Raw genomic sequence first — 27,387 nt, 5'->3', positions numbered from 1 at the left:
AGTCTCTATCTTGGTATCTTTTTTCACGTTGCAAACTAAGCCAGCGTTTGATGCTACTGTGCGCATGCATCTGCCGCTGTAGTGCCTCATTTTGACTCCCCTGCACCCCCCCCTCTCAAGTGAACGCGCATTCTGCTGTGCTTCCGACAATAGCAATCGTATTCTATGTAAAAAGCTTATTAAAACAATAGCAGACGCTACAGGTCACACAAAACAAAAACAGACTCAGAGATAGTTTCTTCCCCAGCGCCATCACTACCCTTAACACACACCGCACAAAAAACTGAAACTCTTGCAAACACACTACCACATACATATGTAAAATTTTATTCATGCCTATGCTCACCTTGCACAATGTTGCCTATTTTGCACTACTGCATATTGCACTAATACGATCCCAAAACTGTATGTAACACCCTACATGCCCACACTTTCTTGTGTAAATACAGTGTAAATTATAACCTTTATCTTCTTTGTTCCTTTATCTTCTTTGTTTTCTTTTATCCTCATTGTATAATGTGAGACTGGAGTGCCACGTCCAATTTCTTTGTCACAATATGTTCAACCCATTTTGTAACAATGACAATAAAGGTATATTCTATTCTATTATATTCCAAACTACATAAATAAACACGTTTGAAAAAAAAATATGGCATAAGATTATTTTGTAAGGGAAAATACGACAGTTTGTAAGGGCATGGAGCCGTGGAGATTGACAGGTATGGATTTCGGACCAGATTTTTTTTCACAAAGGAAGCCAAATTATCCGTAATGATAGGGGGCGGTAATGCACTAAAGTGATGGATACAAACAGCCGTTATACTTAAAGAAGAAGAAGAAAAACATTGGTCATAACTTTGAAGACAACGTTTGTGTCATCATTGTTTACATTTGTTGAATTCAACTTCCATTTTTGTAACACGACTTGAAAGGTAAATGGGCACGTTCGCTAGGTGATGTTAAAGGAAACTAGTACGCGCCTCATTAGCCCGGCTCGGAGTGACAGCGTCTGGCTTCATGTTCAACAGACTACTCGCTGCCCTTCTTCCTTTTCACTCTCGCTTCCGATCCGCCTCGTCGCCGGCAGTTTTGACCCTGCTGCGTCGTCTAGGCAGCATGGAGCCGGCCAGCGTGAGATGTGTTCCCGGGGAGCCTAAAATGACCATCTCATTCCAAATGGACGGCTCCCAGAAACACATGCAGCGGGAGCAAACGGAACCTCTCGGAAAAGTCTTGTCCCGCATCGCCTGCAATCTCGCCAAGGGCAAAAGCAAGGCGAAGAAAGGGAAGAGGAAAGCGGAGCAAGAGGCGGCGGAAGACTGCACAATTTCCGCCGTGGTGAAGCTATTCGTGGGCGACAACGAGGTACCGGAGACAGTGCTCAACGCGGAGGCGTGGCGGGATGGGGCAGTGTTGCAGCTGGGCGAAGTCCGCTACTCAGTCCGCAGGAATGAGCCCACCTTCACCACTGCTGAGCTCCCGGCTTCCCTGATGGCCGGCTTTCCGGTGTGCCCCAAGCTGGAGGTGGAATTTGGAGAGCTGGAGCACTGCGAATTTACGTGGTACAAAAAGAAGAAAGAGACAAATTCGAGGTAATTGTGGCACATTTGACATCTCTACTACAGAGGAGGTTGACGTCCCCAGCACAATATTTCACAGTATCTTATGATCTGCTTACCTGTCAACTAGGGCCCATTTTAGGTTCAGAGCTTTGAGGGTGCAGAGCTCCCAGACTGTTTGGCTGGGTAATTACCTTTTTGTTTATGTTATTATCCATTACTCATTTTTAATAAGTAGGACCTCCAGACATATTTCATAGGGGTAGCAAGATGGGTCCGCTTAAAAGTTTGGGTTGGCACACCAAAACTTCAGTCATGATTTCAAGCTATTGAAGTAAGAAGGTCAGGGGAAAACTATCAGGAAGACTTGCGGACACGGTTACTGATATACTTTAGTGTATTGTGTAGTATTTGATGTTACTAATGATGTAATGTGCATGTTCCATAACTGTCCAGTCAACATTTTGAGTTACAGCAGAACAAAACATAAGATGTGAAATACAAAATAAAGTATGATAGAATAAAGATAAAAATTGAACAAATCAAAAGTATGTAAAATGGATCAGTTTAAACTCTTATCCAAAAAGTGGTTCCTTAGCATCCTTTTAAAAATATCAAGGGTCCCCACAGACCTGTCTGACTGCTGCTTCATCGTAAGTTATGGTCCTCTGCCAGGGGACCTCAGGGATAGCGATGGCTGATATAGTAAAAGCAAATCAGACACATAGGATGGCCCAAGACCATTAAGACATTTTAAACTAGTAAAATCACCTTAAAATTGATGAAACACACAGGGAGATAATGCAGCGATTTTAATTTGTTTTGTGATTCCTTCCCCTGTAAGCTGGATTTTGTAGTAGGCTCAAGCGGGCAGTGTTCTTTTTGGGGAGACCAGAGAGCAGGGCATTAGAATTCTATAAACAGGAAGATACGAAAGCATGCATCAGCACCTCTTTGTTTGCCTGAGAGAGAAACATCTACTTTCAGGCAACCTGATTGGTTGCGACCATGTTTTATGGGTATTGATCGTTTTGTGTGATGTTAAGCGCATACCCGTAATTTTACGGTCAGCCAGACTGAATTTGTCTACCAGATGCGGTTTGTTGTTGCCATGGGCCTACATAAATTTTGTTGTATGTTCAAATGAAAGAATGTGTAAGCTTAGGACTTATTAGGATTGATCCAATATGGCGGCGTGCATGGACTGTTGGCTCTTCCAAACAGTGCTTCTTTTGTCTACCTTGTGTATTTTTGTCTTTGGACTCTATCCATGCTTACATCAGCGTTAAACCAGTACACCCGACAGGAGTTTGTAGACCTCTGCTACCGACGTTCATATAAACTCACTGACAAATTGGTCAAACCACCAGGTGCTTCGTGGAGTATCAGGTTTGGCGAGAGAGCAGGGTGGTGTCGCAGGTCCGATTTACTGCTGAAGCTATATAACAACTCTCAAGCCACCCTCTGCTAAGCCTGTATCTCTCCAACGCCAGATCCATTACCTATAAATCGGATGACGGGAGCTATGATTCAACCACTACATTAAGGATGGTTGCATTTTATTTATCACAAGAAGCTGTCTCAATTCAAGTACCCCCGATCCTAGTGTGCTATCTACATCGCTTCTTGCCCTGAAAGGAGAAGCCATCCAATTTCCCTGTACTCTTTTATAGTGACAATAAAGACCATGAATTGATTATTTCATTCATTTGTGCTTTTACTTGGAGAGTGGAGGCCAAACAAAGACCCTCACCTGCATTCGCCTTTCGGAGAAAGTAGGCTCACCCTATAAACACTAGGCTGAAATAAGTTAAAAAAAAACCCTGAGAGAGTTCACCCTTATTCGGTGGTTGGAAGGCAGACATAGGCTCTGAATTTACGCAATTCAACCCCCAAGTATAGCTCGGGCACGCTAAAATACCTTGCCGATGATGGTATGCCTTTCGTCGGCTGAAAGTAGTCACAGAGAGTCGCCTCATTTGAACCCTAACCCCTACACAACACACACCCCTATGAGTCTTGTTTGCGCATCAGTGAACATTTGTTGTTGTAACTTAGAACGCAACTTTTAACGAGAACCAAAGTAGATCTTTGATCGCAATATTTCGAATGTCAATCCTAATAATAATGGGGTAAACTTACTGGCTTCCACCCATCCCACATGGCTGCCAGTGCTTATGTTGCTCGGATGTGTTATGGGATTAGGAACTATTAATAATCATGTTGACATTTCCAAGCTACGTTACAAAAACATACTCTCACAAATTACCATGTTCTATAGTTTTTGGACCTACTTGTCTTTTCTTTTTCTGTGGAATTATGCTCTTCGATGTCTAAAATATGATTTCACAAAGAGCACAAAGTGGATCGATCCAAAAATCGATATTATCGTTTCTGAACAATGCATGTACTTGGATCGGATCAACACTATTGTCGATACTCATTTACGCAGATATTGCAATGCATTTACAACTTGGTTAAGTCTCTATTTTTACCCATGTACTATTCTGGCATTCTTTTTATTTTGTTTTTGGCTTTTAAGTCCTTATTACGTATTTATCCTTGAGTGCCATGTCGTATCTCTTTGTAAACAGATAAGATACACAAAAATAACAATGTTTACGAATATTAATAGTTGTGATAGTTTCAGGCAGCACGGCGGCGCAGTGGTTAGCGCGTGTGCAGGCACAGTTCTAAGGTCTTGGGAACCTCCTGTGTGTTCAAATCCAGCTACCGGACTTCCTGTGCGGAGTTTGTATGTTCTCCCCGTGCTTGCGTGGGTTTCCTCCGGGCACTCCGGTTTCCTCCCACATTCCAAAGACATGCATTTCAGGTGGATTGGCCGGTCCAAACTGCCCCTAGGTGTGAATGAGCGAGTGAGTTGTCTGTCCCTGTGTGCCCTGCGATTGGCTGGAAACCAGTTGAGGGTGTCCCCTGCCCACTGCCCGATGATTGCTGGGATGGGCTCCAGCACCCCCGCGACCCTACTGAGGATAAGTGGTGCAGTTAATGAGATGAGATGAGGTGATAGTTTCACAAATTGTCATGTTGTGTAGTTTTTGTACTTTCATGGTTATTGTTTTGTTCTGTGGAATTATCCTCTTTGATGTCTGAAATATGATTTCACAAAGAGTATAAGGCAGATATGGTTTGCCTGTTCAGTAAAAGTTTCAAACTACCGTAAATTCCGAATTATAGAGCGCCCCTGATTATGAGCCGCACCCATTACATTTTTAAAGGAAAAAAAACATTTTGTACATACATATGCTGCACCTGACTAGAAGCCGCAAATGCCCGCATTGAAACATGAGATATTTACAAGAAGGACGGTACATAGTTTTATTAATACATGGTACCTTAACTCATTAACGTTCCAACGGGCCCTCCGGTGGGCCGCCGGACTTTTGATCAATAAATAAGTGTCTGTACGATTTCACTCACTGAAATGCCACATATCATTGGAAACCTTAAAACTCTTCGGATTCAAGATATTACCGTATTTTCTGCACTATAAGGCGCACCTAAAAGTCTTAATTTTTTTCAAAAGCTGACCATGCGCCTTATAATACAGTGCACCTTATATATGGCTCAATATTAAATTCGCAAGGTCTCGCAACTTACGCAACAGCCACCAACCCGATTTTCCCTTGAACGTGGAGTAGTCCGCGGTGTATGCTGGGATTTATATACCGGCGTTTCATTGGCTAACCAATGTGTCAATCATTATTTGAATCGATCGCTATTGGCTAAAGTTATTCGGAGCCTCGGATTGGCTAGAGGGCCAAAACAAACCCTGCAATTGGCCGAAAAAGATGTGTCAGTCATCCGTTAAATCGATCGCTATTGGCTGAAGTTATTCGGAGCCTTGGATACGCTAGAGGGCCAAAACAAACCCTGCAATTGGCCGAAAAAGATGTGTCAATCATCCGTTAAATCGATCGCTATTGGCTGAAGTTATTCAGAGCCTCGGATACGCTAGAGGGCCAAAACAAACCCTGCAATTGGCCGAAAAAGATGTGTCAATCATCCGTTACATCGATCGCTATTGGCTGAAGTTATTCGGAGCCTCGGATACGCTAGAGGGCCAAAACAAACCCTGCAATTGGCCGAAAAAGATGACTGAATAGCAAGCTTGCTAAAGTATGCCATAAAGAAACATGTTTCATTAGTCTGTATATGTAAACATTTTACTCTCCTGGATTTACTACACTCACGGTTGTAAGAAGACCATGATTGCGTATCATTATTGAACGTAAGAACTTAGGTGAGTTATGCGGCTTTATATTTTCCCGGTATCTTGTTTTAGAACGATCTTGATGTTGCTGTGATGAGTTGAGTGAATTAAACTCAATTCCAAGTGTTTATTGTCATATGCACAGTAAAGTTGCGAGCGAAAAAGAAAATAGAAAGTAAGGAATGGTTGGCATTTCTTGAATTCCAAGACTTTAACCTTCCGAATGATATTTGAAATGACGCATTTAATTGACATCGTACGGACACCGCATCCGCACGTGTCTACGACACGTATTTGCTTCTTTGCAAGCTTTGGGAATGTTAAGGGGGTAATCAGTTTGACTGAATCATCTGACTGTTTTGTCGACGTTCCCATTGTAGCGCCTTGTAATCCGGTGCGCGTTATCTATGGAAGATATAGGACCAAAAACTATTATTTGGGGGTGCGCCCTATAACCCGGTGCGCCCTATAGTGCGGAAAATACGGTATGTCCATTTCAGAATATACCCATCAGAGAAACCCTACGATTAGTCTGAAACAAAATACACGAAAACTATAAAGTCAAGTCATGTTTATTTGTATAGACTTTCATAAAAAAAGTCTCAAAGGGTTGCACAGACCACAGATTATTGCAAAACACAGACTATTATTACACCATCCCCTAAAGCCGGCGTAACTCACCATTATGTCCCCTGGCTGTCTTCAACTCCTTTGAATGTCCGCAAAATGTCTTCGTTACATCAAGGACAATCCATAAATCCATCCACCCACCCATTATCTGCACCGCTTATCTTCAGTAGGGTTGTTGGGGGGCTGGAGCCCATCCCAGCTATCTTCGGGCAGTGGTCAGGGAATACCCTGAACCGGTTGCCAGCCAGTCGCAGGGCAAATAGAGACAGACAACTCACCAGCTCATTCACACCTAGGGATAATTTGGACCGGCCAATTAACCTGACATGCATGTTTTTGGAATGCAGGAAGAAACCGGAGTGCCCGGAGGAAACCCACGCAAGCACAGGGAGAACATGCAAACAGGAAGGTTCGATCTCATGACCTCAGAATTGTGCCGCACACGTGCTAACCACTGCGCTGCCTTGCTGCCAATCCATAGAATCCGACCGTGTAAAATATTTACTCCAATACACACAAAAATGCTGACAGATAAATAATAATTTGCTTAAACATTTCTGCTTCGTTGGACTTTGCTTCTTTTATTCCGTGTGTTTTGCCACATTATTTCCGTTTACAAATAAACAGACTGGTAAAACTATTTCCAAGATGGTCGTTGGCCCTCCTCTTTTTGATTATCATTTTTTCCTGGGCCTGTTTCATGGCAGTTTTGTTCATGCACAAAGCGCGAAGTAACATTAAACATGGTCTTCCTGCGCAGGGTTGTAAAGCTTAGGGAAAAAGTTGCGGCTTATACAGTAGTCCAGAATTTACAGTACCGTATTTTCCGCACTATAAGGCGCACCGGGTTATAGGGCACCCCGAAAAAATAGTTTTTGGTCCTATATTTGACATACATAAGACGCACCGGATTATAAGGCGCTACAATGGGAACGTTGACAAAACAGTCAGATAGTTCAGTCAAACTTATTACCCCCTTAACATTCCGAAAGCTTGCAAAGAAGCAAATACGTGTCGCAGACACGTGCGGATGCGGTGTCCGTACGATGTCACTCAAATGCATTGTTCCAAATATCATTCGGAAGGTTAAAGTCTTGGGATTCAAGAAATGCCAACCATTCCTTAGTTTCTATTTTCTTTTTCGCTCGCAACTTTACTGTGCATATGACAATAAACACTTGGAATTGAGTTTAATTTAAAAATAGACACTCAATTCCATCCATTATCTGCACCGCCTATCACAGAAACATCGAGTTCAGTCTGAAACAAGATACTGGGAAAATATATAGCCGGAGTAGCTCACCGAAGTCGTTGTGTTCAATAATAATGTGCAACCATGGTCCTCTTATATCCGTGAGTGTAGTAAATCCAGGAGAGTAAAATATTTACAAATACAGAATGGTAAAAAATGTTTCCTCTATGACGTAGACAACCACACTGCTATTCACATTCATCTTTTTCGGACAATTGCAGGCTTTGTTTTGCCCCTTCAGCCTATACAAGCCTGTAAATGATAAAAAGGATCCGCCCCCTTTACCTCCGAATAACTTTAGCCAATAGTGATCGATTCAACTGATGATTGACACATCTTTTTCGGCCAATTGCAGGGTTTGTTTTGCCCCTTAGCCTATACAAGCCTGTAAATGATGAAAAGGATCCGCTCCCTTTACCTCCGAATAACTTTAGCCAATAGTGATCGATTCAAATGATGATTGACACATTGGTTAGCCAATGAAACGCCGGTATATAAATCCCAGCATACACCGCGGACTACTCGCGTTCGGGGGTAAATCTAGTCGGCGGCTGCTTGGGTTAGTTGCAAGACTTTGCGACTTAATATTGATACATAAATAAGGCGCACTGTATTCTAAGGCGCATGATCAGCTTTTGAAAAAAATAAAGGCTTTTAGGTGCGCCTTATCTCATCTCATCTCATCATCCGTACCGCTTATCCTCATTAGGGTCGCGGGGGGGCTGGAGCCCATCCCAGCCATCTCCGGGCAATGGGCAGGGGACACCCTGAACTGGTTGCCAGCCAATTGCAGGGCACACAGGGACCGAGAACTCATTCGCTCATTCACACCTAGGGACAATTTGGACCGGCCAATCCACCTGAAATGCATGTTTTTGGAATGTGGGAGGAAACCGGAGTGCCCGGAGGAAACCCACGCAAGCACGGGGAGAACATACAAACTAGGTGCGCCTTCTAGTGCGGAAAATACAGTAGTTTACTGGGAGTTTAAGGCTGTATAATTACAATACGTAAATAAGCATTTCTGTTTTGGACGTATGTGGAGAGAATTAGACCATATGATTGTCACGTTCACGGGCTGAACCAAATATTGATGATGAATAACTGTAGGGGTTTGCTCACCCACATAAATGAGATCATATTAGTTTCCTTGGTTACCAGTAGCAGGTGACGCCTCCTGTTCTGATTCAGATGCAGAACCTTCATCATCTTGTTGCAGTTGTTTTTGGGTGTAACGCTCTTCAGAGATGAGCCGTACCTTGGTATTGAGTGGCAGCGACGTGTATCAATACTGATGGTCAGTCTGCTGATTGTTTGGATCCCTTAATCACTAGGGTCTTAAGGGCAGCATTTCCTGTGGTGCGTCTTGGGCAAGTACAGCCTATCCCACCCCTCTACAGGCTAAGATGTTACCTAACATATGTTTCCACCCAGTCTCAAACCGCGGACCCTTGTGTGTTTGGCGAACGTGCCAACCACTGCACGATAGTAACATCCTAAATCACTGTGGGGAAACGATTTTGTTCTGAATGTTTGGAGTCGCATTGTACATTGCACTGTGGCTTTCATTTTATTGTTGATCAACAAACTATGGCGATGATGTTACTTTTTTTCTTTTCAGGCTTAAGGGCTTTTTGTCAAGACCTTGGTGTCTAATGTATTTTAACTGTAGGTAATTTTCCCTTAAATTGATCAGTCATTGCCATGATAGAGCTTTAGAAGTAAACTTGTGGTGATGTCACATAGAATTCTTCCCGTTTGACAACTAAACATTTGGATTACTTTCTATCCTATGGACATGGGTTTTAGCGCACAAAAATGCAGTTATTCGAGGATTCAACTCCTTGCCCTGAAGAATTCTCGTGCCGGCGTGATGAGGGGCCTATCGTGGAAGAAGAGCCGGAGCTAGCTAAGCGGCTAGCGGCGTTATAAGTCTTCGGTACCGTCCGTAATCATGGTAAATGTGATCTCACTACCAAATAAGTCCAACGAGTGCTGGTGGAAAAAATCGAAGCGCACAGGGAGCGCAGTTGCTGTGTTTTGCGGAAACGTGGCTCACGTTTAGGACCCCGGACGCTAACATGTAGCCACCCGGAGCTATCCGGCTTCAGCGCCACTATACAGAGACATGAAAGCCTACGGGAATCGGAGAGGAGAAGGACTCGCTAACACGAGGTGGTGTATTCCTGGACACAAAGAAAAAGATTTTCCATCTGCCGCAGGGATGTCGAACTTTTGGACTAGCGTGTGACGTCATCCACTCCGCTACAAGCACCCTGAGGGCATCATGTAAATCTGTTAATAAACAACAGGGTAGACTGCTGGAAGTGTGAATTTCCCTACGGGGATGAATAAAGTATCTATCTATCTATCCATCTATTTAAAGCAAATATTTTTTTAGATATTGCTCTCAGACTCAACCAGGAAGATCATCAGTAGTTCAAAACATAGAACAAGGAAACAAACCAAAATCTTAAGATGTATGCAAGGGCTCAAAGTTAAACATTTATCATGTTAATTTTTATAAATTTGTGTTCATCATTTATTCAAACGTGAAGTATTCACTTTTAGCTCCAGAAAGAAGAAAACGGTAAGAAATTCAATCTTAGTTTTCTAAAATATTCCTTCAAAATTTTCCAAATCATTTTTGCAGGGTAGTGGTTGGCTGTCATGGGAGAATGTATCTACCTGTATATTAATAGTAAATATTTGATACACTTTCGGATATGGCTGTTTTGACTATATAGTGGACTGGTTGTAGGTATTGAAAAAAAGTTTAGAAAAATGTTAAATAAAACAGCTGCATAATATTAATAAAAAATCTGTTCAAAATGTTTTGAATACAAGCGCTTTGACAGAGAAATTGGCTTGGTCATGTGATATCATGTAATGGCCAATGTTGCAGTGGCAACAAGTTTTGTTTTTAAAGCATATGAAAAATAAAATGTAACGTAACTCTAATTTAAAAGAGTAGTCAGCAGATGTTGCAAGAACTTCTAATAACAACTACCCGTTTTAACAATTAGATTTTAACCAATCTATTGCTTTAAATACTATAGACAATATATTGTTGCAATCTTTGTATGGTTATATTATTAATACAGACATCCCTCAGTTTTGTGGTTTATAGGGATCAGAACCACCTGCGAAAAGAGAAAATCCTACTTCGAAGCGTCGCATGTTTATAAAAGCCCCAAAATTGGTAAACTTATCTCAATGACGTCATTACCAATTGAGAGTTTGCTACTGTAACAAAAAACAATTATAGATCCACAAATAATAACACCAAACACATAATTACAGTTGAATATAAGGTTTTATACAAGGTTTCATTCTCATACAAAGGTAGAACAAAACTGGAGGGCTTCTCCTTTCAGTGTAAGAATTTAGAGATCAAGGGCGGCCGGCTAGCTGCGGGCTAGCAGCGTGTGTCCTCGATTTGAGCTAAGTCCCTGTGATGTATAAAATAAGACCTACACAAATGTAGTGGTTTCTCACGAATTGTGGCTCCAGGTAACCCATTTCATGGCTAATGGACATGGCATTGGCAAGATACAGGATCTGCAGCAGTGGCTTCGAAGAGTTGTTTGCCTAGCCGTTAGCAGTAGGCCGGACCATCATCACCGCTCTTTCTTTCTCCCAGATGCCATCCGAGACACTTCTGGAACCCCATAATAATCCACGAAGCACCAGGTGGTGATCAGAATTTCATTGTGCTCTTCTGACTTTGAGTCTGATTCAATTGATGAAATTATTTTCAATGTAACGAGACGCTTAAAGCTGTCTGGCTCTTTGCTGCAGTTTGTTTCAGTTCTGAAAGCACAAAATATCAAACATTGATTAAATTCCCTTGAAAGATGTTTTGTGAAGTTAATGTGTATGTGGAGTTTATGAATGAAAACTTTATTTGAACATTAAAATAAAAAACAGAACAAAAACAATAACTCAACAACAAAATAATTGCTGGGATGGGCTCCAGCACCCCCTCGACCCTACTGAGGATAAGCGGTGCAGGTAATGAGATGATATGTTCGAAAAGGGGTAGTAAGAAGCAAATGCCAGTAATCTTTTTTTGTATTTGAATTTGAACACGGTGGACATTGTTTGGTCTTGTCTTGTAAATTATTCCAAAGTTTGACTCCACACACAGACACACACATACTTTTCCTGGTGGTTCTCACCTTTGGGATTATGGATTTACTACAGCCCCTTAAAATACAATTTCCCTCTTTCCGAATGAAGAATTTATGGATGTTTTCTGGCACAATGTTTTTGTTGACCTTAAATAGCAGTTGTGCAGTGAAAATTTTTACTAAATCATCCAATTTTAATAATTTGGACTGCAGGAATAAAATATTAGTATGATCTCGATATCCTACCCTGTGTATGGTTCTAATTGCACGTTTTTGGAGGATAAAAAGGGGCTGTAGTGAACTTTTGTAATTATTGCCTCAGACCTCTACACAATAGGTTAAGTATGGCAGAACTAGAGAACAATATAATAAATACAATGCATTATAGTTTAAAGTTAATTTGGCTTCATTAATTATTGAAATGCTTTTCAATACTTTAGTTTGTATGTGTCTGATGTGTGTTTTCCAGCTTAATTTATTGTCTATTATGACCCCTAAAAACTTAATTTCTGATACAGTGTCTATTGCAGCACCATCCATTTTTACTTCTATATCTTGATTTGCCTTGCGATTACCAAAGAATATCATTTTGGTTTTCTTTAAATTTTAAAGATAATTTATTTATATCCATCCATACTTTTAGGTTAATTAATTCACGATTAATACAGGTTACCAAATCAATATAGATATCATTTGAATAGAAAATGTTAATGTTGTCTGCAAATATTACTATTTTCAATAGTTTTGAAACATTAAAGATATCGTCAATTTATAAATTAAATAACTTTGGACCCAGGATAGAACCCTGTGGTACTCCACAACAGATGTCCAAGTATTCAGATGACAAATATCCCATTTTCACATATTGCTTCCTCCGTGTCAAATAACTTTGAATCCATTGCAAAGCCAAGCCCCTGATGCCATATCTTTTCAGTTTTTTAATAGTATATTATGATTAATGGTATCAAATGCTTTTTTTAAGTCAATAAATACCCCAACTGCGTATTTCTTTTTTCCTATGCTATGGGCGATTTCTTCTACTGCATCGATACTAGCCATTGTTGCTGATCTGTTTGCTCTAAAACCATATTGACTTTCATTAATCAATTTGTTTATCTACAAATTTTTCTAGTCTATTATTGTAAAGTTTTTCTTAATATTTTAGAGAACTGAGGAAGCAGAGATAATGTGCTTGTTTCCATTTTTGTTTATTGGTATAACTTTTACTATTTTCATTTGATTTGGAAATTTGCCTGTTAGAAATGATAGATTACATATGTAGGTCAATGGTTTCACAATGCTATTTATAATTTGCTTAACTATCACTTGCATTCAGTCCTCAACTACAGTGGTTGGCAACAGCCCAGCCACAGACTGGTATCGGACCGTGGGTCATTTGATACCAGGCCGCACAGAAAGAATTAAATTTGCTCCTTTTTTGTTTATATATTCGTGTACACACACACATTGCACATTGCTCTCTGCACTATTGTAATTACAGCGTTATTGTTACAGTGTTAATGTTACTGTGTACCTGACTTGTTAACCTGACTGCCCATTTTGCACATCTGGTTAGCTACTCTTCTTGCACTATCGGCACTATGGTAAAATACTATACGTAGCCAAATACAATACAACTTTATTTATATCTGTACATTCAAGGAAACTGTGGGAGTCAGATGCATCGACATTTCGTTCTGTATACACGTGTACTAGAATGACAATAAAGTAGATCTGAATCTGAATCTGAATCAATTTAAGCATCTAAGGGGACTACTACTTACTGGAAGTCGTTTTGGTTTTGCTGTTCATTTTTTAGAGTGTGGTTCTATTCTAATATCTCTGTTTTAAACTGCATAATCCCTTCATTTAATGAAATTGAGAAGTGGATTTATTTTCCCGATTTGTTCGCCAGCTTGTAATTAGTGTGGGATGGTGGGTACTGAAATCTGACCAATCGAGAACCACTGATCTAGGATCCCTAGTGGTCCAGTGTTTACATACTAGATTTGGACTTATTGTTTTTCCATCCATCCATTATCTGCACCGCTTATCGCTATCTCCAGCCAGTCGGCAGGGGACACCCTGAACTGGTTCCCAGACAGTTGCAGGGCACCTTATTGTTATTATTTTTGTTAATTTTAATTTTGAGACTATTGTTGTTGTTGTTATTTACACAGTCCACAGATCCCTTAGCTCAGTGGTGTCCAAACTTTTCAGAAAGCTAAAAATGTGTGAGGACAGACTATTCAGCCTGGCAGTTTTTGAACACTCTTTAATAAATGTCACCCTCCGTGAAAGGTTTACATTGCTTGGCGATCAGTGACGCAACCTAATAGCTCGCCCTTGTAACATTTGTATTTGACTCTCAGGGTCTCGTGAAAAAGTGCAGCTGTGCCAATAAAACAGCTTCCAGTTGCTTCACCTTTTCACTTTGTTCGTTTCCAGTTAGCTTGCCGTAGTAAGCATGTTTGTCGTCTGGCAGTGCCTCTTGATGATATATTCTTTGAAAAAAAGCCACCATTTCTTGGCGAGAGTACTCCAATTTCCACTTGTCCTGAAAGCGGTTGCCCTCACAGTAAACTTTTTGCTATCTCGGCAACGGGGTGAGCTAAAATTCTTACAGAAAGCCAGGGGCAAGGTTGCCAAAGGGCTACTGCCATCATCTGGTCAAATGGGGAATTTTTTTTGTACAAATTTATTTTATACCGCAGTCAACATTACTGTCAGGCCACATATTATTAATTTTCTGAAGGAAGCCACTGGCAGGTAAAAATTTTATCTCAGGCCCTAACTGGCCCCAGAGCTGGACTTTAGATATGCCTGCCTTAACCTCTAGGGTTGTAGGGGCACTTCCTGTGGTGTCTTATTACTATATTATTGGTACAGGCCGGAAGTATTCTTTTTTTAAAGGCACTAGATAAGGGAGTTAACATCAGACCTTTGTTTTGGTTGCAGTACTGAAGCGGCTGGAGAAGGGATTTCTACGGATGACGTTTGGACCGAAGTGGCGCACACGCGAGTCTACATCCCGTCCAACCTGGACATTGGCTACCATCTTAAACTACGCTGCGCACCCAAAGATGGTGGTGCTCGAGAGGGGCGACCCCACAAACTCATCTCCACTAACGCAGTGGAGGCAGGGCCAGGAGCGTGCACCTTCGATAAGCGGCACACGTACACGACCAAGGAGCTTGCATGGCCGTCCCTGCGGGTAGTGTCCTACAACATCTTGGCTGATGTCTACGCTCAGACGGAGCTGTCCAAGACTGTGCTGTACCCCTACTGTGCCCCATATGCTCTGCAGCTGGATTACAGACAAAACCTGATTAAGAAGGAGCTGGCTGGATACCACGCTGATGTCATCTGTCTGCAGGAGGTAGACAAAGGTGACTCGTTTTAGGGATTTTCGATATGTATGAGTCTTTCAAAATAAATTAATGATATTTTAGTCTAGAATACCCTTCACCGGTCCAGCATCGATACAATACCAATATTGCTAGAGAGGTTATGGATCTATTTTCTTATCTTTTTTATATAGTTATGTCTTGTGTGTTTGGGTGTGTGCACGGGCTTGTGTGTGTGCGCGTGCGCTTTGTGTGTGTGTGGGGGGGATTATTCTCCTGAATCATGGTCGGTGCAGGTATGGTAAAAGAGCCAAACATGCAAGAATTCCATATCTAAAAAGTGTGTTGGGCGCCAACAGGGCAGCATCCACTCCTGTCCCCTAATCCTCCGAGGCCCAAGGACCACCAAGGCATGCCAATCCTACCCTGGCAGTAGCCCTCTCCCAGAGAACCATCCTTGGGCCTAGAACAACACCACCGTGACGACCAGCCACCCCCAGCCCATTGGCGCAACGCTGAGACGGACCAATCTCACTTCATCCCACAAATTCCCTTTAGGCTGAACCCTGTCGGACCCGCTCAGCCACTTGGCACTTTGACCCCACCTCAAGGCCTGGCTCCAAAAGAGGGCCCCAATAACCCACCTCTAGGCGAGGGAAATCGCAAGTTTATGATCTGCGCTTTGTCTGGCTCCTAACGCAGGACTAGTTTTGTTGTGGGTTACCCTACCAGGGGCTTGAAGCCCCAGAAAACGAAGCTTCTATGATTCTAAAGACATGCAAATCTTTTCACCACAATTAGGGGACTGCTCACGGAGGGGCATTCATATCTAAATTTTGTAAAAGGAAAAGTTTTTTTTTTTTTTTTTTTTGTTAGCTTTGTTAACAACATTAACCTAAGCTGCCCTCCTCTTCCTCTTTTGGCACTTGCAGGGGTATTTTTGGACAGTCTCAGTCCCGCTCTAGATGCCTTTGGCCTGGACGGCGTTTTTAAAATGAAGGAGAAGCAGCATGAAGGATTGGCGACCTTTTACCGCAGGTTGGTTCGAGTAGAATCCCCATTTCAAAGAACTTCTTAGCAGTAATCAATAAGTGCCTCTTATTTTACTTTCTCTGTTTGGAGTTTGCTTCCTGTCCCTGTTTGTGTGGGTAAAAACATGCTCTTTAGCGTTGTTTAAAATGCCATTTAGGGATCTTATTGAGGACAAGCACCTTGCAAAAGGAGCAGAAAGCCCTTCAAGCACTCTATTGTTCCCTTAAGGACAAAATTCAAGCTGTTGAGTCGTCATGACATCACGTTGAGCGAGGTGCTGACGTCAGACCCGGTCCATGCCGATCTGCTGGAGAAGGTCTCGGCCGACGAAGCCCTAAGAGATAAGATCGTGAAGCGTTCCACTGCCTTGCAGGTATTTCACATCTTATTGGCATACTCTGCCCGCTCAATTTTTGATGCCCTGTTCTCTGGACAGGTCAGCCTGCTGGAGGACCTTCACCAACCGGGCAGAAAGGTGTGTGTGGCCAACACGCACCTTTACTGGCATCCTCAAGGTACAGATCCCGCTCAGAACAGTGCCACATTGTTTTTAATCTGGCCCAATTTTGGTTTACTATCAGGAATTCTCAAAAAGAATGGCAGCTGTCAAATCTCCCCTCTTGTGTTACTGTTAGCAGGTCGGCGCCTTGCATGGCTGCATGGCCGCTATTGGTGTGTGAGTGTGTGTGTGTGAATGGGTAAGTGTGAAGCACATTGTAAAGCGCTTTGGGAGGTCTTCATTGACTTGAAAAGCGTTATATAAATGCAGACCATTTGCCATTTTCATTTATCAGTCCCTAGCAAGGAAGACTATCTCAAATGATACCTTAAGCCACTGATCGGCCACCTTTGCTGTACCACGGACCGGTTTTAATGTCTTACTATTTTCTTGCGGCCCGACCCAATCACAACATTAGTAATAATAACAATAATAACTACAGTGGGACCTCGCTACTTCGCGGTTCCACGTTCGCGGGTTCAGAGCTTCGCAGGTCTAAAAAATAATAATAATGAAATAAAATAATTTAAAAAAAATGGTTTATTCCTGGATGCTGGCTATTTCAGCTGAAAATGAAAATCTCCATTCTGATCCCTGTATATATATATATATATATATATATATATATATATATATATATATTTTTTTTTTTTTTTTAAGCATTTTTGAAGGGGCGTCGCTACTTGGCGGATTTTCACTTTTCGCGGATGGTTTTGGTCCCCATTAACTGCGATAACCGAGGGATTACAGTACATGCCCAAATCCACTGCGTAAACACTTGCGATCTTAATTACAGAGGAAAATCCATTTGATTTTTATCATCATTACACAACTATTACCCAGGGTACCTCATTCTACAATGTGGTACCTTGAGTATGAATTTTTGTCTCCTTCATCTTTCACAATCCTTACATTCTGGTCTTGGGTACACATAGCTCTCACGGTTACAATCCGGGTTCAATTATTGATCAATTGACTGATCAATAACTGCTCATTTAACGTAAAAACCTCGCTGTAACGCGCACCCAATCTTTGAGTTTTATTCGATTAAAAAAAGGATACACTAATCAATGAAGCACAGTACCAGTCCGCGGCCCAGTGGTTGCTGACCACTGCCGTAAACCATTGGAGGGGGAAACTGCTCTTATATATCGTTTGAAAGATAACCTGAGGTATAAGGGAAAAGTATTAAAAAAAAAACAGCAGCAACTAGGCCTGTGAACATTTTCCTCATTTAAACTTTGCCTCTTTAACAAAAGAATAGTAATGTTAACTATTCTGTTCCCGTCACAAAGTGTTTAATTTAAAAAACTTAATGTTCAAATGAACTTTTAGATACAGATGAAGTTGACCTTAACTGGGGATGGGTCTGACTACTCTTAAACCTGTTTTGTATGCGGGGTGAGGTCCCCAAGGCAATGAAAAACCATCTGCCCGACTCACCTCAAGCATTGTTTGGGTGTGGATGGCCAATGTGTGTTTGAATATGGAATCATATATAAAAACAACAATAAGATGACAAACATAATAACAATGATTGAACAAAATATAATAATTTGTTTTCCCTCCACAAAGTTAAATGTAGGATTGTTTTATTTTTACACTTGCTGTCTTAACAGGAGCATCGCCACAATGCTAAAGAATTATCAGCACTTTGTAGTGCAGTTGATTGTATAAAAAATGCTATACAAACATTGTACCCACCGTTTGAGTGGAAAATGGCTAGCAATAACATTTGTCTGATTAATTATGGTGCTTCTTCCAGAAGCTATGATGAATTTTGTCATTCTTGAGCCGAGGTGTCTAAGGTGGTGGCCATTGGTACCAGGTAGCCCCCGAAGACTACCTGTGTAGCCCGTAGAATGTGTTCTAAAAGGATATCATCGGTCATTGATTTCTAACTGGCATGACGTTTAGTGGTTTTCTTACCCCATTTTAACCTCTTATTATTTCAACCCTGTAATAACTTAGGAGCAACTTAGTTATAACGTGTTATTTGAGAAATGCATTGCAGACTGGTAGCTGTTAGTGCTAATCAGTAACAGAAAAGTAGCTCTGAGCTTCAAAAATGTTGCCGACCCATGTTCCAGACCAGGGGTTGGCAACCTATGACACGCGTTGCGCCCAGTGTTATTTAGAAGCTTTGCTTGAAAAGCGCTATATAAATGCAGACCATTGACCCGTTACCATTTACGTTTGACACCTCTGTGTGTCAGTGCGTGTTTGCGCAGCGCCTCGCAGAGGAGAGATCCGTGTTTTAACCTAGCCAACGAGACACAAGCGCGATAAATGAAACAAATCATGACGGCTCCTAGAGCGAAAACATTGCGTTCTTTCCAGCCAGCGTGGACAGATGACTAGGCTTTGTGCAAAAAATGACCGTGCTGTTTTGTGCATTATGCCCCGAGAGCGTTGTACCTCGTGCATCATGTGTTAAAGGTCAAAACGAGACGAAACATGAACATGAATTCAAGGCAGAGACTTTAAAACGCGCTGTGTCCAGATACGGCAAACACAGACCCTGAAAACCTTTGTCACTGCTAAAGACACCACCCTTGAAGCTATCTAACAAATTGCTCTCTGAATAGCAAATCACGGAAAACCATTTACTGATGGCGAATGTTTTAAAAAAGCGTGTGTGTGTGTGCGCGCGTGCCCTCTGCATTGTTGCTGTTATTTTAAGTAATGCCACCCGTTTTGATATTTTCTGCAACAAGATATCATTGATGAATGGTATAATAGCTGACCATATTACTTGTTTTTTGATTGTAGTTTATAGTTGATGAAGAATGGTTGATTCTGGTCAATTCTTGTGGAAAAAGTTGAAGTCAGAATGGCTACAGGCCTTTCCACATGTTGTTCACATTCATATTTTAGTTAGTTGATGAACAAGAATAGTGGAAGATAAATAGGTCAGTTTTACCAGTGTGCCGCTGGAATTTTCTCTTTCCAAAAATGTATTCGGTATTTTTGCACTCTTCAGACAAGGAACTGTAATAGTCATCCATATCAGTAGGTGGCAGTAGATTTTTATATACTTTTTATGTACTAATTATCTGCTCTTGAGGCAGCACAGTACATTTAATAGCTTAATTTGTTTAACAAAGCGGTTTAATATTGTACTGTAAAAAATAAAAACAAAACACATCATTCTTTTTTATTTGAAGTATTATCTTTTTTATATACTAATTATCTGCTTATACGGTAGTACAGTGAAGTATTTGACATAACTTCATTTTCAAAAAATTTCGACGGACGGTGTGCTTCGAAACCTTTTTTATAAATAAAAGTTTACCTTGGTACAAGAAGGGTTGAAAAACCCTATACGGGCTATAGGCTATATGGCCCTATACGGTTATACGATTAAAATGTCTATCCATGTTGTATATTTGGACTGGTGTAAAATGACAGCTCTGTTGGATATTAAAAAAACGTGCGAGTCATTTATCTTGGTGTGACATACTGATTTACAAGGAAATTTGAAAGTGGCATTCCGCACCGAAAAGGTTGCTGACCCCTGTTCAAGACTTATTATTTTTACTTACTTTGAATTCTCTATGGCCGGCATTTCTATAAAATCACCATCAGTGGCCTGTCTAAGAATCAAGTCCAAAGCAGGAGAATTTTTTTCAAAAAGGGGCTTTAATGTCAGCCCAAAAATGTTATAACAGCTAATGTTACTAAATTAAAACCCGTAAACGTGTTTGGACTCATTGAATGCAATTACATTTTAAATCCAAAAGATGGTGTTGTTAAGAGCGCAACACAAGTGTCAACACAGGGGTAAGATGCTATACCAACACTGTGACCTATATGCCCTTGCATGGAGCAAACACTTATGTTGTTTGATGAAGATAAGAAGATTGCACTGCAAAAATAATAAGATAAATCAAAACAAAGTTCAAATCTTGCCATTTTTTTTGCTGCTTTTAATATGTTCCCTAGTTTACAACAAAACAGAATAAACCAAAGAAAGTAACGTATGAAGAAAAAAATGTTCCACTAGCAGATGATAATTTATGCTCATTTTCAGTATTTTTTGTTATTTTTCTAGAAAAAAAGGAAAAAGTATAGTAGATGGGAAAAATATGGTCACGGTCCACAGCCCACTATAGCCTATAAGACAATAGTAACAGATTCAAATAATGATTGACACATTGGTGTGCCAATGAAATTTTGAAAAGAACGATATGTATGGAGTGTATTCAGATTAGACCCCAAAATAAACGTGCGTAATGCCACCCATGATTCATTTTTACACACCATTATTCTGCACAAGTGTGCATAATAATAATAATAATAATAATAATTTCCTTTGTATTGTCATTCTTTGTAACAATGTACACAGAACGCAATGTCGATACACCTGACCCGTTGTAGCGAGTCGGTGCAGCCGCAGCCAGAGGGCGCCGCCATTATACCAATTAGGTATGTGTCGGTCGAGGCGCGAACCAGCGACCTCCCAGTCTCAAAGCCGGCACACTACCATCTAGGCTACTGAGCTGGTCATGATTTACTTCTGGAAAGAGAAGTCAAACATTCACAACTCTTTCAAAATGACTAAAAATTGGCCAAAGTAAAGCACACAGTCACAGAGGTTTTATAGCTGTAAACTGGTCACCCCCAACTGGCCACTTTTGGAAACGCCTCGACCTACTATTCGAAAAATGTGTAAAATACAATGTTTAGTTTTTCAGATTGTGATCCAATTTGACAAGGTACAAGCAGGCTATTGTCTCACTTGTTTTCCAGCTAAAATGCCCAAGCTACACTCATCTGCAGGCATTTGATTGCCAAAAGGTTTCAGGCGGGAATAAAAACATATTTCCGTATGTTCCAATTTAAATTACTTAAATTACTCAATGTTATTAGCACTAGCAGGGATTATTTCAGTTTGACGCAAAACGTCAGTGCCTTTCAAAAGAGACCAAAAGCGCCCATATTCTCCAAACGGGTTAAGAACTGCATTCTATTTACTTTGTATATGTCTTGGATTGGAATTTTAGGAAAATTTTACAGGAACGTTAATGAGTTAAAAATATTGTAAAATCAAGAATTACAGGAAAATGATTAACCAAATCGAAAACCTGTATTACCTTCTGAGCCATGGTGACCTCATAAAACGTACTGTCAATTTAGGAGACCTAATAATTTAATCTTTAAAAAACACATGAAACAAGTGCCGGGACTTTTCAAAAATAGTTTTGATGGATAGTGAGCCTCGAAATTTTTTTGATTAAAAAAAAAAAAAAAACATCCCTTGTCTTGAAAAAGTATTGGAAACACTGTTTAATTGTATGCCACCACAGTAACGCTTGTCATCTTTACTTTTAAGGCGGAATGGTTCGCTTGGTACAGATTGCTGTGGCACTGAAGCATCTGAGTCTGGTAATTCGACAGATGGCCCCAGGGGCTCCGTTGATCTTTTGCGGCGACTTCAACTCATCACCAACCTCTGGTAACTAATCGTCTACCATTTAACCCAGGGGTCTACAAACATTTTTCTGTGAGGGCCACATACATTTTCCTGTCTAAAGAAGGACCAATGTCAAACTGTAACAGAAAATGTGACGAATGCATGAGAGCCTAAATGTAAAAATGTATCGTTTTCATAAAGCCAACAGCAAATAACCATTATGGATTCTTCACAGAACAGGTGTCAGAAAATAAAAATTAACACTATTCATGAAATTAAATTCAAACAAATAACACTCTGAGGGTTCTTCACAGAAAAAAGTGCATGCCGCATAAACTTTCTATTGTGTCATGCACAGTTTTAACACGTCCATGATCAGCTTAGTTGTTGGCGCACTGTACCATCAGTGATATAGCTTACTTGCAAAAAGGCGGTAGATTTTCTCATTATCACACTTTTTTAAGCCACGGTACCAAAGACAATTTTAAATTTATTTGTCGGTTGTGCTAACATTTTCTATTTATTTATCGTAAAGAAATCGGTGATCTATTGAAGTTTTTATGTACCTTTATACGTGTTGCTGCTAAGCCTAACTATTTCCTGCATTGTTAGTTTTTGGTTTAAGTGAAAGATTAGTTAGTTGTATTGAAATTGATTAATTTCCTGTTAAACAGTTTATAGAGCTATTCAAGTTTTATTTGGAAATTATAACAAATATTGTTTTTATATTTTTGCCTTATTAAAAATGTCTTATGCTCATTTTCAAGCTCTTACAGCAAATTAATAGCGGCTTAAATATTGGTTGTTGGCCTTCTCTTAATCCTAATATCAGGTATTTTAAAACCCATACGCTAGATCAGGGGTCGGGAACCTTTTTGACTCAAAGAGCCATAAAAGCAAAAAATATTAATTTTATTTTGGGAAAGAGCCACACCATATATTATGAGACAAATTTACTAAATTGCTAAACCGGCGCCCCAGACAAAAGCTAAGTCTTCAGCACATTTATTTTTGATGATTTGATAAAAATTATGAAAAGAGAATAATGCCAGAGCCCCTGTCCCAAATTCAACAAACATACCACTTTAAACTTGTTTCTTTCTTGCAATTACTCAAGATCGGTTAAACTCCTTTTGACCCTTTTTTTCATACATATTGGTTTCAAAACCAGATGCAAGCATTTATTTTGTAAAAACGTCACAACATTCTGAGAATAGGGAGCCTTATGTGCTTACCTTTGGCGAGAGATGGGAGGGAATGCTTGTACTTTTTGCATAGCTCCACCCATCCCTCCCACTCACCCAATCAAATGACTAAGTTCTCTTCCGGTGTTTTGGCGTATTTACAGTTCTGTGGATTCATCATAAAGTATCTGAACACTGAACACAGATTATATAGTGAACTTTTAAATAAAGGATTCTTTAGCGTTGTACAGCCAAAACGATTTTTTTTTCCCTCTTTTTTTGTGTGACACCTTGACTGTAAATTGTAGTGAAAAACGTGCCCTATATATACTGCGAAGTGTTACCCTCGTGTTTAGCTTTGGTTTGGCTTCACGTGTACTTGGATAGGATAGACAACTCCGGTTTTGAACGAGATGGAGAAATTTTGCATGCAATCAAATTGGTCTCTGAGCCACAGATACTCATAGAAAGAGCCATATATGGCTCGCGAGCCATAGGTTCCCGACCCCTGCGCTAGATCCTTAGTTGTGAGCCCCACTCATTTTTCCTTTCCTATCTTAGGTGTCCTGGAGTTGCTTACCAAGACGATGCTTACCATGCAGCACGGCGACTGGAGCAACTCTAGTGTCTTGGGGGATCATTCACCGGCTTCTTTGCTCACAATGGATTTTTCTTCCCCATTCCCACCCCTTCTGAGTGCCTGCGGCCCTCTGCCCTACACTAACTACGTGGGGGGCTTCCAGGGCTGCCTGGACTACATCTTCATTCAGCTGCAAAGCATGCAAGTGGAGCAGGTCATCCCCTTGCCAGCCCACTACCTAGTCACCACGTACACGGCTTTGCCCAGCGTGGCCCACCCATCCGATCACATTGCGCTTGTCTGTGATCTGCGCTGGGAATCCTGAATAACAGATTTTTCATTACTGGAATATCTGGTTTTATTCAAAATAAAGTAATTTAACCTGATATCCATTGTCTGTCATTGGCTGTGGTTTTTGCATTCTTTTCAATTAAAACATTTTTTATTCAAAGTAGAAAATATTAAGGGTAAATCTAGGCTTTTGCGGTTTGGTCTGGAAATATGTGCTCATACAGATTTAAAAGCATTTGTTTTTCGTGACTTGTTTTTTTCTGTGGAGGACTAGTGTACAACTTTTTTATCGAATTCCTGCTTATTGTAGAAATGTATAGATAAATACCTACTGATGAAATAAACACCGGAGGTGCTTTGCTACAAGCAGAGACTGCGGCAGCAACTACCGATGTGGATGTTAAGTTTCTAACTGGTAGAGTGTGGGGTGTTCATAAGGACCCCATCTACATCCTCAGCAGGTATCTTAGGGCCACAGGTGTTTCGCCCCTTAACCAGTACACCTCTTCTAAGTGGGGAAGCGAGGGCTGAGTTAGCCTTTACCTGGAGAAGGGGTCAAATACATATAAATAAATAAACACTAATTATGCAATACTTAAATATATGACCTAAATGCAACTCATATATTTATACATTTTATCATATATTTTGTCATCTATTTCTGAATATATTTTGTTGTGTATTTTGTCGTAGTTTGATGCAGAATGTGATTCAAATAAGAGGGCGGTTCCAACTGGCTGAGCTTTTTCACCTAATGGTTAGGTTTTAATTGTAACTAGGATTGCAGGGGTGCTAGAACCCATCCCAGCCGTCCTCAGGCAGTGGGCACGGGACACCCTGAACTGGTTGCCGGCCAGTGACGGGGCAAACAGACTGACAATTCACCCTCTCATTCACACACAGGACTATTTGGACCCGCCAATCGCGCATGTTTTTGGAATGTGGGAAGAAACCAGTGTGACCAGAAAACATGCTAACTCTGCATGGGGAGGCCTTTGGAATTGAACCCAGGACCTCTGCACTAAGGGACTGACACGCTAATCTCCCAGCTGTTGAGCCAACCATCTAGATAATAGTTCATTTATTTTCGCTTATTTAAAATCCATATATATTTTCCTTAAATGTGGAGGTGTACTTTAAGGTGTCTTTGGGTTGAAAGTTAAATATTTTCTCTTTTAAGTATGTGTTTACGATGCCCAAATGAGTTCAAAGAACACTCATGCTTTATTTTCCAATGTGTCCATCTGCATTTATCTTACTTTTATCTTCCTCATGCCATGAGGCTCTTTAACTCCACCCGGTGGAGTAAAGGCCCACATTAAACCACACCCCCTACATTGCATATTACCGTATTTTTATTGCAGTGTGTATTTTATGTAGCACTATTTAAATACTCTATACAACACGCTACAGTGGGTATTAGCACGTCACATTCGGTATTTGTATATTGTATTCCTTTTGCTTTATTATTGTATCGTTCTCAGCGCAGGGATGCTGCTGGAAATGTGAATTTCCCTGCGGGGATGAATAAAGTATCTATCTATCTATCATTTATTATAGGCACGCTCCAAAAGATATCCAATTGGGCAAATCAAAGGGATCTGTGGTTGACTGTACAAACTCAAAACTATTTTGTATTTCCAAAAAAATGTATTAAGTTGCATGACCACAGTTCTTTTTATAACTGTGGCATAGAGTCAATCAACTTGTGGCACCTTTCAATTGTTATTTCACTCCATGATAGCTAAACAACATTCCACAATTCATTTACATTTCTTGGTTTTGCTTCACAAACAGTATTTTTGACATCACCCCACAAGTTCTCGATTGGATTAAGATCTGGGGATTTGGCTGGCCACTCAATAACATTAATTTTATTGGTTTGGAACCAAGACTGCTCGCCAACTGGTGTGTTTGGGGACATTGTCTTTTTGAAACATCCATTTCAAGGGCATGTTGTCATTAGCATAAGGCAAAATTACATACACAAACTGATCCATGATCCCTGGTATGCGATAAATGGGCCCAACACCAAAGTAGGAGAAACATGCCCAGACCATGATACTTGCACCACCATGCTTCACTGTCTTCAATATGTACTGCAGTTTGAATTCAGAGTTTGGGGGTCATCTCACACACTGTGGCTCCTGGACCCAAAATTTACAATTTTACTTTCATCAGTCCACAAAATGTTCCTACATTTTTCCTTAGGCCAGTTGATATGTTCTTTTCCAAAATGAAACCCCTTCTGCACATGGCTTTTTTTTTTTACATGGGAACATCGCGTGAGATTCTTGAAAATAAGTTTGCATCACACAGGCGTCTTCTCACTATTGCAGCACTTACAGGTAACTGCAGACTGTTTGATCGTCCTGGAGCTGACCTTTGCCATATCGTTGAAAATAAAGGCCGTGCATTTTCTGAACTGTGAAGTGGATCAAATATGTGATAAAAAAATCATTTATGAGGTGACTGGCCACACTGTAATCAAATTTAATCACGAAATAGGGGAGCAGATTGCTTATGACGATATTATCGATGATTTTGCATCAAGGAAAGACAGAAAGGTTAGGTACCGGTTTGTTTGTTTTTTTCACTATACATCTACTTTTCTTTTCCGATTTTAGCTAACCTGCATTGGCTCCCTGTTGGTTTAAAATGTGATTTTAAGCTTCTGTTCGTATTATACAAAATCATGCATGGACTCGCTCCCTCTTATCTTTCACATTTAATTTCCCCCTATGTTCCGCTCCGGAGCCTGGTCTACTAGTGATCTCAAGAGCCAAGAAAAGATCCGCAGGATCGAGAGCGTTTTCATTTCGGCCCCCGGTTTGGTGGAATGCTCTTCCCCCTGAGATTCGATCTGCAACCTCAGTGGAACCGTTAAAATCTAGGCTTTAAACACACCACTCCGTGTTACATGCCGAAGTGTCCTTGGGTAAGACACTGAAACCCCAATACCCCCAATAAGCAGGTTAGCGCCTTACATGGCTGCACAGATCACAGCCGCTATTGGGAAATGTGAAGCACAATGTAAAGCGCTTTGGGAAGTCATTGACTTGAAAAGCGCTATATAAATGCAGATCATTTCATTTCATTTTGATTTCACCTCTATAGCTTTTGAATGACCTATATTTCCTTTTGACGATATATGTGTATTAATCGTTATTGCAACATCCATTGAAGCCTGGTCATCCTGGAAGGGGGATGACCTCATGTGCGGTCCCTTC

The 27,387-nt window shown here is 40.7% G+C and overlaps 1 protein-coding gene across 1 annotated transcript; it reads left to right on the top strand.

Annotated features, from left to right (window-relative positions):
• The first annotated feature begins 796 nt into the window (after positions 1–796).
• pde12 (phosphodiesterase 12) lies at positions 797–24,252 on the top strand. Its single transcript, XM_088337604.1, has 7 exons — positions 797–1,592; positions 14,767–15,197; positions 16,088–16,193; positions 16,416–16,560; positions 16,624–16,702; positions 22,022–22,144; positions 23,848–24,252. The coding sequence occupies exons 1-7, from the start codon at positions 1,018–1,020 to the stop codon at positions 24,189–24,191; spliced, it is 1,803 nt and encodes a 600-aa protein (XP_088193730.1). The 5' UTR covers positions 797–1,017; the 3' UTR covers positions 24,192–24,252.
• Positions 24,253–27,387: the final 3,135 nt, after the last annotated feature.

The sequence above is a fragment of the Urocampus carinirostris genome, chromosome 6 (assembly GCF_059441175.1).
Source record: "Urocampus carinirostris isolate Australia breed hairy pipefish chromosome 6, RoL_Ucar_1.0, whole genome shotgun sequence".
NCBI classification, from domain to species: domain Eukaryota; kingdom Metazoa; phylum Chordata; class Actinopteri; order Syngnathiformes; family Syngnathidae; genus Urocampus; species Urocampus carinirostris.
The sequence above is the reverse complement of the archived record's forward strand: the minus strand, read 5'-3'. Positions and strand labels throughout refer to the sequence as shown.